We start from the raw sequence: 16,605 nt of genomic DNA, 5'->3' as shown, positions 1-16,605 counted from the left end.
TTTTTGCATTTTAATGAGTTAGTCATTTAAAAGGTTACAAAGAAACCATAACTCATAAGTAATTAAATTATTTAGCAGAAGAAGTATGAGAAGATCTTCTGACATAGGTCACTGTGGGAAGGGGAATTCATAGCTGTACTCAGTTGCACCTGTTAGGAGATAGTTGTGTATAGAAGGGTTTCCCTTAGATTATGAAATGATTATACTTGTTAAAATGTCTGAATGTATACAATACAACTGTACATGCACACACACATACAAACCCAAGCAATACATTTACATTTTGATGGAGTAAGTTTGAATACTACTCTTAATATAAACATGGCTTATCATTTAGAGTTAGTCATCCTTGAAAGTCTAGCTAGAATAGTTTTAGGAAAATTTAACCGTAATACTTCTCCTTTTTTTTCTTTGTATATTCCTTTCTCTTGAAGACTGAAATAGACATTTTAGGGATTTGTACTTAATTCTGATTTGGAATTTTCTACTGAATGGAAATATCTAAAATAAAGGGTGATTTTTGAGCATAGCACTGTACCTAACAGAGTGCTTGGTAGATAGTAGCTGTTTATTAAATATTTGGTGTATGAAGTCAGTGTTCAATGAATTATTGATTTAGTGAATAGTTGGGGTCATTCATTATGTACTTGAGAACTATAAGAAAAGCACTGATATATCCTTGAAAAAAAAAACTAATATTTTAAACACAAAAATTTAATTTGGGAAAAAAAGAGAAAAGTGGCATATTTTAAGATGAAGTGATTTATATACATACCATTCTTCTTAAGCAGGTTTTAAGAGTAATTTAAAAATTTAAGCATTTATTGTACAGTATCTGATAAGGTGAAAGTGATAATATTTTGTAAAACCATGTTACTGCCCTCTATAGCTCAATAGTTATGATATTTACACAATTTTATAATGGATTTTAATAGGAAGTTAGGAGAACATTGGAGTTTTATTTAGCACTCCTAAGCATAAAGGTATAACCAGCATGCAGAACAGTAAAGTTAGTAACATGAAATTATCCATCCAAGTCCACTTCAGAGTATGTAATAGAGGAGGTGTGTCTATTGGGTTCCCTATATCCATTTAAGGATTTTTGATCTGCCATTGACTGGGCAACAATTGTAGCTTGTTATTTCTTTTTAGTTTAATGTGTAAATGTGTAGGTGTATGTTTGTATCTTTTTATAAGAATAAGAAGCAAAGATATAAAAGATTTTATTAGGGTGTATTAAAGCATGTTTCTGGCCTGCATAATGAACGGTAAATATTTTTAATGCTGTCGTGTGTTTACAGAATGTTTTAATATGATATTGATGATTAGAAAAGAAATTTGTGAAATTTAAACAACATAATATTTTAAAGCCTAGTAAAAGAAGCAGAGCAGGTGAAAATATGGGTAAAGTACAAAGTGAATGTTCTAAAATAAATAGCACTTGGATGACCTGGGATGTCAGAACTGGAGACAAGGGTGTGTGTTTGTCAATATATCCTTCATGTTTTACAGACTCCTAAGGGAACAAGGGAAGATACAATTTCACCTTTTCTGTGCCAAAACACTTTAATTATATCTTCTTCCAACTACAGCAGTTCAGTAACCAAGGAGCTGACATTGATGCATGTGTTGATAAAGCTGCAAACATTCAAAATGAGATTAACAAAGATTTTGAGCAAAGGGTGACAGCTAATTTTGCACAGTTTTCTGCATCTAATTCAGGCCAGCGTAATAATAGAATATTTTATAACTGTTTTGTTATTCAAAAGGACTTTTATGATGCATTTATGTTTGTGTATATCCTTATAGCATACTCAAAAATTATTTATCCTATAGCTTAAAACTTTTGCATCTATGTTGTAACCCTGAAACAATATTACAGAGAAAAAAACCCTCATAATTTTTTTTTTTTGTAATCATACTTTATTCTTGAAACTCTTTACTTTTACCTTAATTTATCTTGAGCACACTAGGGAAGGTATAAAGACAACAAACATATATTTCCTAATATTGCTTAGCATGCACTAATAAAATGGCCAAGAAAAGTTATATTCAACTTCTTTAATTAATAAAACTGTAGTTTCTTTATGTTCTTGAGGTCCTTTGAGCACATTTCAGTTTATTTCTTTTCTCCTCTATTCTCTTCTTGAAGGCAGCTGACAGTCTTTCTTTCACTTTTCTTTTTGTTTGTGAAATTTTCTTTTTCTTTTCTTTTTCTTTCTTTCTTTTTCCCTTTTTTTTTTTTTTTTTTTTATCCACTCACTTCTCCATCTGCTTTCACTTTTGTTTGCTTGGGCCGTCTCTCATCCCAACTTGATAATGAGGAATGCAGTGTGACCCTGACCTCTATCAGCCCATGCGTGACCTTCTGACTCTACCATATAACCTTTGACCTTCTCTTTGACAGCTTGATTAATTACCCTGTGTTATGATTTATGAGTAAGTGCTATGTAAAAATAATAGACAACAGGTGGTCCTCTGAAAACTTTTTGTGGCATGTTTTCTTTTACTTACTAACTTGATGAGCTATTTGAAGTTGGAAACTTACTGGGATAGTTTGTGTTGGTCCACATTATGGTATTTTTATACCGCAGAATATACATTAGAATTTAGGGAGCTACAAGTTGAAGCATGGTTATGACAAACAATTTACAAGATATTAGCAGGGTGCTGTTACCTAAATGCATATTGGGAAGAAGCACAAAATGAAGTCAAGTGACATTTCAGGCGTTTCGGTCCCAGGTCACGTCTTGAGAAAATTGCTGAAATAATGGAGGGGGCATTTTTCAAGCAGAGCTGCAGCTCCAACAGCTATGTTTACTTTAACGCTTCACTAGTGACTTCTGATAGGTTGTCATGACCTCATCTCACTGTTGCACCTAGGATGTTGCAACAGTGACATATACATACCCTTCCTGTGAAAAAGATGAGAATAAACACAACATACATCTTTCAGAAAAGATGAACGGGCAGTGGTTTGTCCATTTTAACCAAGGGTAGGTGTAGTTTATAGATAAAACACTTTGGGTTTCATTTCCCTTGAGGATCAGCACCTATCTTCTTTCAACCCAAGCACATAGAATGCTGAACTTGAAAAATATGATTGATAAATCTGTGTAAAATGATCTCTGGCAGAACCTTCCCTAACCAAAATGGGTAGTTCCATAAGTCAAAGGATTCCACTCTGGCTCCTGACCCCTTTGGTCACATGTTGCTTGCTGTATTGGAAGGGTTAATATACAGAGCTGAGTACTTTCAGCTGAGTTTTTATTTAGCCAACCACAAGAAATTTGAAAAGATGTAGAATTTGCTCCTGATTTTTTGTTTTTTGTTTTATAATTGGCAATTACTAGGTAGATTAACTTGGCTGAATCTTCAGTACATTCTGTTTTTGGTCAGGTATTTAAAACTATATCTAGTTGTAGAATCTTCTTGATAAGTATGTTTCTATACTGATTTAATTTCTTTAGCAAGAGTTCTTCTTTGGTTCTTTGTGTTTGGCATCACCTGTCTGTTTTAGACCTCTCTGACCTTAGCCACCATTTGTCAATTGAATGATAAATGAACTATTATTTATTAGTAAGTGCATCTATAGACTTAAATGTAAAGAGGGCCTGGAGGCCTGTGTATTCTGTTTAAATCACAGCAAGTACTTGTGCTGAATAAAATGCTATGTCTAACTAGAAAACCATGAAGTTTTCTGATTAAGATCCTATGGTTTATACCTTATAAACACCCATATGAAAATGAAGCTACAGTTATAGTTATGAAAGGATAGAAAAATGCAAGGAGATAAATTAAAGAGATAAAGCTTACTTTTACCAGTATTTACTCTCTTTATTACTTTCTTGATCTTCTTCTAGACTATGTGATCAAACATGAGTTAATTAACAACTTAATGTATGCTTTGTCTCTTGAAATGTTGGATATTGGAATTGATTTGGTAGATCATTATGAAAGATGCCAGAGGTTTTATTTATTTAGTTGTACAGTGTTACATAATCAGTTTGATCATTTTATCATGTTAAAGATAAGTTTCCATGTATGTTTTAAATGACCTAACATTTCATTTTATGAGAAATTTAGCATGCTTAAGGAGTAATTAAATATAAAAGGAATACTTCAATATTAGCTGTTTAAGGTTATAAGCATTAGTAATAGAGGTCTTCTTGTTAGAATGAAAATGCACAGTTCTTTTATGATACTATATTTGATGTGATATGTTATACTGTATTTTTATAAAAGTTTATGGATACATTTGTTAAAGGTCAAAATAGGATATTTTTTCACTTATTTCTGTGTATATTGATTGAGTTATTAGGATGAGAAAGAGTGGTATTTATTCTGATTTTTAAAGATATAAATTAATATTCTTCCTAAAATGGTTAAATTTAACTACTGGTATGTTGTCTGCTTTGCTTTACTTTGACTATTTGATTTGACTCCTTGATTTCTCTATCTTAATGTTGACATGGCAAAAATCTTTGTAGCTTTATTATATAAAGGAATTTGTTTGACAGTGTTCGTATGTGACAGAGAAGGACGAAAAGATTACGTTTTACTGCATATCTGTGATTAGAGCCCATAAATAGTTACCTATTTTATTGCTTAGCCTTTTCCTACTCATTATAAAATGGTTGTGAATGGTCTTTGTGAATATTGCATTAATTAATTTATCAGGTAAATTTTAATTGAAAAATGTAAGATTTTTCAGGATGGAAATAGAATTTTCAACCAAGACATTTATTAAAATTAACTCTCATTTCTGCAGAAAGTGTTCATGAATATTTCTTGATTTTTTTCCTTAATTAAATTGGCAGTATGAAATGTCTAAATGATAAAATATTTTCTAAATAATTCAGATATTTAAAGAGAAACATTCATTGTTGAAATCTAAATAATAAAAATTCTTTAATTGATTTATACAGTGGTGATTTTAAAATAGAATCATTTTTCATCTGTTGGTGCCTCAGTGAAAAATTGACATTGTGTCTTTATAAAATTGGACAAATGAGTCATGTAATTTTCAGTTACATAATCAATAACTTAGATAAATACTACTTCTTTGATGATTTATGTGTATCTGTTTTTATACTTATTTAGATGGGACACATCAAATTTCAGAGTCCATTTAAAATCAAATAGGCACAATAATTTTCCAGTCCATAATTTACGAAAGTTGAAGTATAAATTACTGCTCTAATAAACCTGATATTATGAAAATATTCTTTCTAGTGATTAAGTTATAAATTAGGGTAAGAGTTGTATTTCTGGTGACTGTAAATTTTGTCTGAAGAGTTTACCTTTACTTGGAATTCATTCGTTTTACAAAGATGATGCTAATGTTTTATCAGTCTGTTAGAGTCCCACTTTGTTATCTTGTATTTACATTTTTTAAATTATCATTAAAATGTAGCCTATCACTATTTTCATCTCTAACTCATATGTAACTATGAGAGGGTGTGTGAGTGTGTGTGTTTAAAGTTCAATTCACTCAGAGAAGGCAGGGAGGAAACATGACAGGAGACCACTTACTCACAGTGCAGAATCTAGTAAGGCGGCAATTTTCTTTTTGGCCTGTGGTGACCTTTTTTGACTATGTTCCTTACACCAGAGACATTGCACTGAATGCCTCCATTTCACCCTGTTTAGCAGAGTGCAACAGTGTTCTTTAACTTACTTTTTTGGTGGGAGGAGGTTATAGCTGAAATTTGAGAAGGGCGTGAAAAGTTGTAAGAGGCACAAGGAAGAGGGGTAGGAACTTCCTTCAAATGTGATTTTAATAACTAGTCAAGTGTGTCCAACTGTAGAAAATCACCAAGTGACAATCTGTCTACCTGACAGTGATCACAATGAATTACAAGACTTTTGAATAGCTATACAGATTAGAATAAAGCAGGACCAAATAAAATATCTTTTGTTGCTAAAACTTTGACTTACCAGCTAAGAAACGTAAGAAAAAAAAAGATCTTCACTTGTGCTTTGATGTAGAACGTTTAAATTTAAAACTTTGTAAAGTATTTTATAAGTATTTCATGAAAGTTTTATTTGAACATGTATTGAAGAATATGTGGTATTTTGTTAATCAGTTTGGTACATATTATTATATAGTTTTTATATATGTTAGACGATTATATCTTAATTAACTGCCCTATCACTAAAATCAGAAATTCAATGATCTTCAAAATCTATCATGGTTTTAGACAATCTTATATCATTGGGGCTTGGAGCAGCAGGAGTTGAAACAATCACAGTGGAGTTTGTACATATTTTGTAAAATCAGCTGTTATAAAAACCAAGTGCATGCAGCAATGCAGCATATTTAAAAATAAGATAATTGAGTCTGTGCTATTATTACTGCTATTGGGTTTTTTTTTAAATCATCTTCTTATGATTACTTTGCCAAAAAGAATTAAATTTCAAACAAAGGAGAATATTCTACAGTAACAGTTTTGGAAACGTGTGTGTGTGTGTGTGTGTGTGTGTGTACACACATTTTTTTTTTTTTTAGTAAGGATGATTTGTTAAAGCTTTATTTTTGTAGCTCTGGTGTTTTTATCACAATATAATACATGTTTTAAGTATGATCTTACAGGATTGTACAAGGCAAAAATGAGGCACGAACAGAATAGGATTTTATAGAAAGGCCAAGAGACATAATACTTTCAAAAATTCGTGTTATTCATGTTTGTCAGTGGTAATTGTTTACCCATTTCTATTTTCTCATAGTTAGAATAGTCCATCAGTTATAACAATATAAATACCAAAGTTTTCTTAATTATAACCATAGAAATGTTTAGCTTGCTAGAATTAAACAGAAAAACAAAGGGTTTAATAGCTCAGTAAGCTGTATTTTAAACTTTGGAACTTGTTTCCTGGTAATAGTTCTTTATAAAGAGAATTTTTATGGTAGTTAAAAAATGAAAGCAATTTCAGGGCCCAAGAATTGCTTCCACATACTATGCTAAGACATTAATTTATTTTGTTTTATGATTTGTATGGCCTTCTGAAAGAAGGGAGGTGGAAAAAATCCATGATGCACAGATAGACAGTATATATTTCTGATAATATACATATATAATTCTGGTGAGATATATATGTAAATGTTAGATTGTATTTATTCTTTTCTACCATTAAAACAAATTTTATAATGTTTGGTAAAGGAAAGAAAAATTCAACAAAATGCTGTTTGAACTATGAACTTAATTTCAAAGAGGTTATTTTCTTTAAGTTTATATTATAAATATTAATGTGGCTTGAAAGTACTTTCATAATTCATTTCAATTATTTTGGGGGTTCTGGAGATCTGAACTTCTGTTTTTAAAATTAAGCTTTATAATCTTTATGTTAGAGTTACATCTTTTTGTTTTTATAGCTAATCTATATTGTTTACATACACAATACAGGCAAACAATTTTAAGTGACTTTATGTTGGAAAACTTAAAACTAATTTTTATGAAGGACTATTTTAATGAATATTTAATATATTAAATAACTTACAGAATTTTAAGAACTTTTTTTGAATTGAAATGTTCCTGTGATTAAATTATGCTGTTGTCTTTTCTTTCAAAACAGGAAGGATATGGAGTAATAGTTCTGAATCCCAATGAAAACTATATTGAAGTAGAAAAGCCAAAGATACATTTACATTCATCTTCTGATAGTTCAGATGAACCAGCAGAAAAACGAGAAAGAAAAGATAAAGTCTCTAAAGAAACAAAGAAGCGACGAGATTTCTATGAAAAGTATCGTAACCCTCAAAGAGAAAAAGAAATGATGCAGTTGTATATCAGAGTAAGTAATAAAGAAGATCATTTCTTGCCTTCATGATTTTCCTTATATTTTATTTCATTTACATTATTTTGTTTATTTTTTGGAAGAAGCTGTTAATTTTAAATTTTTTAACCATTTATTTTCCATGGGTACTACTTGAATGAAAATACTCTCTTTTTATTCAAAATTACAAACACATGATTCTTGTCAGTGTGATATTTTATGTCTCAAACGCAATTAATAATGCCCCATACAAAACGTCAGTCTTCATCTTGAGTGCTAGTAGTTTTAATGCATTGTTTTCCTACGAACAACCATCTATCCACAGTGTCTCAGCTTAACTTCTGAAGGCAGATGGAAGGAGATAGAGTAATTCATATCTTAAATATTTAAGCTAGAATAGTTTAGGGATAGTGTAACGACGGAACTCTGTCCTTTGCTCTTTTCTTACCCAGTACACCTCTGCACTTTGTAATGCTAGCAGCATGAAGTCATTATAGCAGTGCTGCCCAAGGAGTTCTGATTCTGCAGGGGGCACAAACAGTTTTATTTGTACTTTGACACATTCTGCTTGATATATTCTGAGTATTATATATATGAGACAGACTCATGCAGTTTTCAAAGCTCTTATTATGGATACTAGAAATATAATTTAATAGTAAAGCATGTCAAATATGCTACAGGGTATGTAAAGTAGTAAATTGATATGTTCAAAAGTGAGCAATTCAGAACATTTAAACATGGATAATTAACATTTTATAAATTACACTGTAAGATAGTAGTAAAGTTTGAGATTATTCAGCATGAGCTATTTTTACATTTACTTTAAAAGCTCATTAATAAAATATTTTATACCATCTTTGAGAAATATATAGCTTTCAAAGTTTTTTTTTTTTTTTAATATACTTCTAGTTCAAGGCATAATCACTGTACTTTTGGGAATTGTACTCCATGTATTCAAGACATTTAATTATAGATCAATCTGTTAAGTAAATTGTGAGAGATAGTGAAAGCCACATATCAGTTCTCAAGACCCAAAAATACGTATTATTGACCAAGAATACCCAAAACAATGAGTCAAGCCAAAGTTTGGCAGATTATAATATGTAAATTTCTGAAAAGCACCTTATTATTTAATACATTATTTGAAAAACAAAAGCAATTAGACTTGGAAACAATAAGAAGCTTGCTTGTTCTAACGTAGTTATATTACTGCCTTTCTTCCCTATGACTGCGTCGGGGTCATTATGTGACCTTCTTCTTCATTGGTTGTCCTCAGCTTTCTAGTATATGATCCAGTCTGTCAACCACCATCTTAAGACACAGTTTAAAAAGAAAACTCTGATATTCAAATTTCAAATACAAATTGTATAAGTTATTTTAAGTATATAAATCATTAAGAGTATTCACTTGCTTTTGTGAAATGTACACAAAGTTATTTTGTGTATTGTTTTTCTTTATTTCTTGTTAAACAGTTTCTTTTATTTGCCTATTGCATTCACAGATTAAGCATCTATATCTGACATCTGTCATGTAGTAGGTTTTATCTCCTCCATTTTGTTTTTATCTTGCTACCATTGCTTTGATTTTTTTTTTTCTTCTGTTCTCTTATATGTGTTCATTTTCTTTATTCTATTTTTCACATCTGTTTTGTTTTCTTACACCAAGGGAAAAATTTCTTAGGTTTCTTCATCAAGATCTGCTCTCTTTCTCTTTGTCATTTTCTTTAATTCTTTTATCTCTTTTATACTATTGCCGTTTTTACTTCTTTCCTTATCATTTTTCTTTTTGCCTCTTTCTTTCTTTTCCCATAAAAAGGTCTAAAAGACAAAAATAGACACATTTAGATAATACAACTTTATACCCGATAGTCTCAGTTATGAAATCTTATTTTTCTTGATAAACATCTTTATCTTAAAATCTTTTGGAATTCTGCCTAATAGCAGAGTTAAGCTGTGAGTCTTCAAACATACTTCTATATAGTAAGGCATGATCCTATAGTACAAAAAGGAAGAATGCATCATTTTGTGTATGGTGCATTAATTGTTAGGTAATTTTGATCCTAGCCCTGGCTGGTTTGGCTTAGTGGATTGAGCGTCGGCCTGCGAGCTAAGTGTCGCTGGTTCGATCTTCCAGTCAGGGCACATCAGAGAAGGAAAACTCTGACTCCAAAAAACCTCCGCTGCCTTGCGGCATACCTCTTCAGGGGAAAGGCTAAGGGAGTAAACCCCGACAGAAAATCCGGAGCCGGAGTCCCTAAGGCGGTTTGACGTTGTAGTCAACACCGGCAACTCCTGCGGCGCACCTGAAGCCAAGCTGTATTGACTCGTCTTTCCCTTGGACCCTTCAGCTGCGAAGAGAGGGGGGATCTGCTGCATGGGCAACAGCAGACCCTCCATATCACCCTGCCCAGGCTCTGTAGCTTCAGCTTCACTGGAGAGGACACTCCAGCGTCATCGCAAGATGTCGATTCAACATGGGAGGAGACAGATACCGTGTCACTCCCAAGTCGGACTGCACAGCCATTTTCGGCGGTGCAGATAGACTCTTAAGAAGCTACACCATCGTCTCTCGAGACGGATGGCTGCCAACGAATTTTGATCCACCTGAGAAGTGAATTGTAGTACTGTCCTTCCCTATACATATCTCCAAATAACAAGGGTTTGTAATTTTCATACACAGATCATGGGATGTGATGGGGATAAATTAACTTTTATTTATATACTTCTTAAACATTTACATTTTGAAATTTATGAGTTATTCTCTGCAACAACCATATGAGGTAGGTGGATCAAATATTTTTTATCCTTATATTATAGTTAAGGAAACTATTACACAGATGCTCCATTTTTGTCCAGGATAACATAACTAATAAATGGTAGAACTAAGTCTTGAAACCATACATTCTTACTCTTTTTCTTCTTTCCCACATTGTTCTAACTGGTTGAAAACAAAATATGTATCTGAAATATGAAAACTAAACCAATTATCACAAAATGATAAAATATAGTAAACTACATCTAATTAATGTACAGCCTTTTAACCAGTTATTACTTAATAGACACTATTGAATGTCTGTAACAATACATAATATATAAATAAATAATATGTTGTATTATCTATTAAAATATTTTTTTCTTTTAATAAGATCACTAATATTGATCGAATTTTACAGGTGAGGAGACTGTGGGTCAAAACTTAGTAATTTTTCCAAGGTCATGTAGAACTTAATGTAAACTTTGTGAGAGTAGGCACTTAGTCTGTTTTTCTAACTGCTGCATCCCCAGGGCCTAAAATAGAGCTTTTATAATGAATATTTGTAGAATAAAACCTTCACAATAAATTTTTATTTAATAATGTATTGAACCCAGGGTTAAATTCCAAACCACCAGAGACTGCTTTTTATAATATGTCCTGCATTATTAAAGTCTGCTACTTGATTTCCATTGTTACTCCCCTACCCAACCCATTGGCTGAGATTACATTCCAAAAATTAATGATAAAAAGTCTGTCAAGATGTATGAGATACCTACTGCTATTTCTGTTTTATATACTTGCTGATAAGAATACATCCAGACTACTGTACTTGCTCTACCCTATATACACTTTGTGGTTTGTGGGATCTGTAACTTTGCTTCCTGTTCTTTCCCTTAATCCAAATTCTATCCATTTTGTAGTACCCAGCTGATATCCCACATTTTCCTCTCACCATAAGCAGTGACCTCTCCTTACGATGATTTTTGGAAGTTATTATGATTAGTTAATTTACATGGAATTTATCATGTGCTATCTTGAAACATTGCTTGTGTTTTTGTTTCATAATTACCAATTTATCTCTCATGCCTTTCCACAAGATCTCCCCACAGTTCTCTAGATCTTTGAACATGCTTTATAGATTTTGGAATTGCATGTCAGTCCTTACTAATCAACAAATATGAGCCAGTTTTTACCATAATGCAGAGCATGCTATGAGGAAGTGAGGAACTGACGCTAAACCCACACAATTGGAATCCAATGCCCTGGAAGGAGGCTGGAGCAGAAAGCCTGAGTCTTAGTCTAACGATATGTAGATAATGTGACTCGTATCATAGGAATGAGGGTTATTCTGGTATCAAACTAGACCATAAATGGTGAAATATTCCAACTAAGGCAGAATAGCAATTAGAACTTTATAGTTTTTTAAATTTTACATAGGTGCAATACAGGCAAAAGTGACTTGAGGCCAATGGATGAAATACTGGGTTGGAACGGCTTGAATATCTCTTCCCTAAGATACTTAGTTGTGGGCTATGGTATTAGGAAGTAAGGAAGAAGGATGATTAGACCCAGAAAATTTTTTTTTAATGGTAGAAGTGGAGGCAGGAAAGGAAATTATATGGCCACACAAGGAAGAATTTAAATGTGGAAGAGACATTTACAGAATAGGAATCTTGGCAGAGCCTGGTACTACACATTGAAGATACTCAAATATTTATGGATTGATTGCTTGTTGACATCCATCACAAAAATCTTATTCCTTAACATGCAAGATACGTGGTGTCTAGTTTTCTGACTAATTTTTTTCAGCATTCATGTGAATTTTTACAATTGTTCAGAAACACCCAATTTTGATAAACTGAACTTTTATTTAAAAAAAATATATTTGATGTTTTGGCTTGGGTTATGCCCAAAATATTGGTAAAGGCTAATAAATATCCTGGCTTCTCCTCTCTACCTCTTCTCTTTTGTACTAATGCCACTGGAGTCATTTCTACCTAGTGTTTTAGCAGTCAAATTCAATTTACTTATATTACAATTAATGATTGTTTAATCTCTGGAACCATTTTATTGTCCTAGTTTATACAAATATTTGAATTTTGTTTTTCTCTGGAATCTAGTAAATAATCAAAATCTCCTTTCAAGTTTTTACAATATCTAGTATGCATAGGGAGAAATAAAGTAGAATCCAGGTCTAAAATTTTAAGATTAGCAAAGCATAATTTTATTTTACTTACTAAATGATTATAAATAGGTATGACTAACTATTGGATTATATAGCACATTTCTAATGCATTAGGAGCAGAGCTTGAGAGATCAAAGTACCTGCTGTTTCATGTGGCAACTTTCCTTAAATAGGAAATAATGTATTTTCTGGCATATATTATGGCTTATTAAGGGGATTGATTTGGTCTAGGCAATAAACATCATGTCAGACATGCCTGGCAGGAAAACTTGCTTAATATGTTGTGTAATAAGATGGAATTTTTTGTTCTTGAAAACATCTGCCAACTGAATTCAAGAGTGAAGACAGAAAATGTCATCAATTTAGTGGTAATCCTATAAATTTAGGGTTTTTTTTTGAGCAACACATATCAAGATACACAAAATTTCCAGTGTTAATCATCACTGGTTATAGTACTTTGTAAAACGATGAAACAAAAACATTTTATTTTTATATAATGTGTTAATTAATTCATAATGAATTTTAATATTTCAACAGATAAAATTTTAACAAGCATCATGCCAACAGATCATTTTTTAAAGCATCTGTTTTTTAATGTGTCGGGTTGAGAACTGAGTCAAATGGCTAAATATGTACATATATTCTTTATAAAAACATATTTTCACCCCTATAATTATAGATAACACTATTTTTTCCCCTTAGACCACAAGGGGCTGCTGCTGTTCAGATTGGATTTTGCTTTCCTCAAAAACTGAATACCCCAATTAAACTACATCTTTTCTTTCTTCCATTTTTTTATCCTTAGCTCAGAATCTTTTAAAATATAACTGGAATGGGAAAAGCAGGCTTAACTTAATAATAATACAACTTAATAATCAATATAAGAATTTATTTTAAATATTTTCTGTATTCCGAAGACTTTACATTTTTCCAAATGAACTAAAAACCTATAATCATTGAAAGCAAATTGTGATAACTATTTTTATTTCCTGTTTTTAGTATCTGGATACCTTTCAGAATCGCACCCATTGTGGAAAGATAGTATGGAGGTGAGATTAAAAGTGCAGTCTTGTAGACCAATGATTGAATACTAGCTCTTCCATTTAATACAGTATAACTTCAAACAAATTAATTTCATAGTACCTCAGTGTTTTCTCTGAAAAAATAGAACGATAATAATATATGTAAACTGAACATAGTACTGGGCACAGAGTCTTGGTCTTCAGAGCCAATAAACAAACACCCTGTCTTCATTCAAGTTCAGAATTCATTGAGAAAGAATTCAGTTCTCAGGGTACTTCAGTCTGTTACCTTTTGATACCTTCTAACATAAATCATGTTTCTGTCTTACTCTCCTGAGTTCGAAACCCAATGAGCAATATAATGTAAGAATCAGCAAAGGAGGCAAAAACATCAGCTTTCCTAATTGATGTGTTTCAACTGGAAAACAGGGCTTAGATATGTGGATACATTTATACTTTCTAATATATTTTCCTCTGAAACAAAATTTTGTCAATTCTCCAAACATTTCCTTTGCTTTTCACATGGTAGAAAGCAAGCCGACATGCACTCTTTCTCCAAGTAGATTTGAAAGATGCCCAGAAGGACTGAGTCAAGCATGCTCAGTTTCTTCTCCCAAATGTGCTAAGGAGGTAAGTTACTCGTCTTGGGTGAGAAAGAGTGAGAGATGGGGAAAGACATTGGGGTGCTACCCTAGCTGAGCATTCCCAGTGGTTCCCACATGACAAGAGTGAGCCCCTAATAAAAAACCACTATTATTGCTACTTGCATTTTCTAAGGGCTCAATAAAAGTAATATTAAAATATGATCATTGAAAGACCATTAAAGCATGAGGTCACAGTTTTTTTTTTAATTTAAAACATTAAAAGGGTTATAATTCTATTTTAAATAATCAGAAATCAATCTGTATATTTTCATGTTTTGTACTACCAAATCCTAGTAAATAAAGACTTTTATATTAGTATTTGATGAATGAATATTTAAATAAATCCTTGCTTATGTAAACCTAAAAAGCAAAAGAGACCTTTCACTAATAAATCTACCCTCTGATATTGACTACCATGGTGCTGAAATAACTGTGATATTATTCATAGTGTGAATGAAGTATGCTAACACTCAGAAAATTATTTCATTGTTCTATAAACCCAAATTAACAGCCATATTAAATGTACTAAGCACTCTTTGGATTAGGTAAAAAAAGCCAAAAATAAAGAACTAGAAATCAGTTAAATAGATATTTAAATTTAGAACAGAAATTTCAATGAAATCAAATCTCTATATTTATTGGTGTTTATTGACCATTGGCCAAGTTTGGTGCAATAAATATGATGTAGTGGAAAGGATAAGAATTTCAGAATCAAAGAGATGCATGCTATAATCTTAATTCTGTTAATTTATAAGCTGTGACTTTGGACAAGTCACTGCTGTTCTCTGAGTTTCAGTTTCTTAATCTGTAAAATAGTGATAATTATAGCTATTAGGCTGTTTGTAAGGAATAAGTGAGGTAAACTAGCATGTATGAAAACGATCAGCGGAATACTACTTTTTACTATACCCCCTTGCCTTTCTCTTCTATCCAGGTACACTTTTCCTCGGGAAATATGGGGAGAATTGTGGTTGAATGGGGTCTTTCCCAAATGGTTTATAATCGATGTGTCTCAAACCTTTAGGTCTTGGGATCCCTTTACATGTTTAAACATTTTTTTTTTAATTTTAAATATTTTTTAAAATTATGATTGACAGATAATATTATATTGATTTCAGGTATACAAGCCAATGATTAGATGTTATCGAACTTACTAAGTGATCATCCCAGTAAATCTAGTACCCTTCTGACACCATACACAGTTATTACAATATTATTGGCTATATTTCCTATACTGTACTTGACATCCTCATGACTATTCTGTAACTACCAATTTGTACCTCTTAAACCCTTCACCTTTTTCACCCAATGCCCCCTAGAATCCCTCCCATCAGGCAGTCGTCAAAATGTTCTCTTGTATCTATGAGTCTGTTTCAGTTCTGCTTGTTTATTTTGTTTTTTTAGATTCATTTGTTGATAGATTGATAGATATGTATTTATTGCCATTTTACTATGCATATTTTTTATCTAGTTTTTCTTCTTCTTAAAAAAGACCCTTTAACATTTCATGTAATACTGGTTTTGTGGTGATGAACTCCTTTAGCTTTTTCTTGTCTGGGAAGCTTTTTATATGTCCTTCAATTCTAAATGATAGCTTTGCTGCATGGAGTAATTTTGGTTGTGAGTCTTTGCTTTTCATCACTTTGAGTATTTCTTGCACTCCCTTCTGATCTGTTAAGAAAACAACTGACAGTTTTATGGGAGCTCCCTTGTTGGTAATTAACTGCTTTTCTCTTGCTGCTTTTAAGATTCTCTCTTTGTCTTTAACCTTTGACATTTTAATTATGATGCATCTTGGGGTGGGCCTCTTTGGGTTCATCTTGTTTAGGGCTCTCTGTGCTTTCTGGACTTGTATGTCTATTTCCTGTACCAGGTTAGGGAAATTTTCTGTCATTTTTTCAATTCCTTGCTCTCTCTTCTTCCAGCACCCCCATGATATGAATGTTGGTACATTTAAAGTTGTCCCAGAGAATCCTTATCCTAGCCTTATTTTTTGGCTTCTTTTTACTGTTCCTATTGGGTATTTTCTGCTTCCTTTACTTACAAATCTCTAATTTGATTTTTTCCTTCATTTACTCCATTGTTGATTCCCTGTAATATATTCTTTATTTCGTTTCACATATTCTTCATTCCTGACTGCTTTTTATGTTTTCTAGTTTCATTTTTATGTTTCCTATCTCTTTGTTGAAGTTCTAAGTTCATCTCCTCTTCCACTAAGTTCATC

General features: G+C 32.0%; 1 protein-coding gene across 8 annotated transcripts in view; it reads left to right on the top strand.

Moving 5' to 3' along the window:
- ARB2A (ARB2 cotranscriptional regulator A) overlaps positions 1-16,605 on the top strand; it is a 460,460-nt gene that overhangs the window by 189,198 nt on the left and 254,657 nt on the right. For all 8 annotated transcript variants that reach the window (XM_090276494.1, XM_090276487.1, XM_090276486.1 and 5 more), the window contains one exon: positions 7,576-7,794. In XM_090276494.1, the coding sequence (XP_090132620.1) occupies positions 7,576-7,794 (219 nt within the window). The remainder of the gene's footprint in view (positions 1-7,575; positions 7,795-16,605) is intronic.

This window comes from Furipterus horrens, unplaced genomic scaffold, assembly GCF_987537825.1.
Source record: "Furipterus horrens unplaced genomic scaffold, mFurHor1.1.pri manual_scaffold_5, whole genome shotgun sequence".
Classification (NCBI taxonomy): Eukaryota; Metazoa; Chordata; class Mammalia; order Chiroptera; family Furipteridae; genus Furipterus; species Furipterus horrens.
Note: the sequence above shows the minus strand (reverse complement) of the source record. Positions and strands in the feature narration are given on the sequence as shown.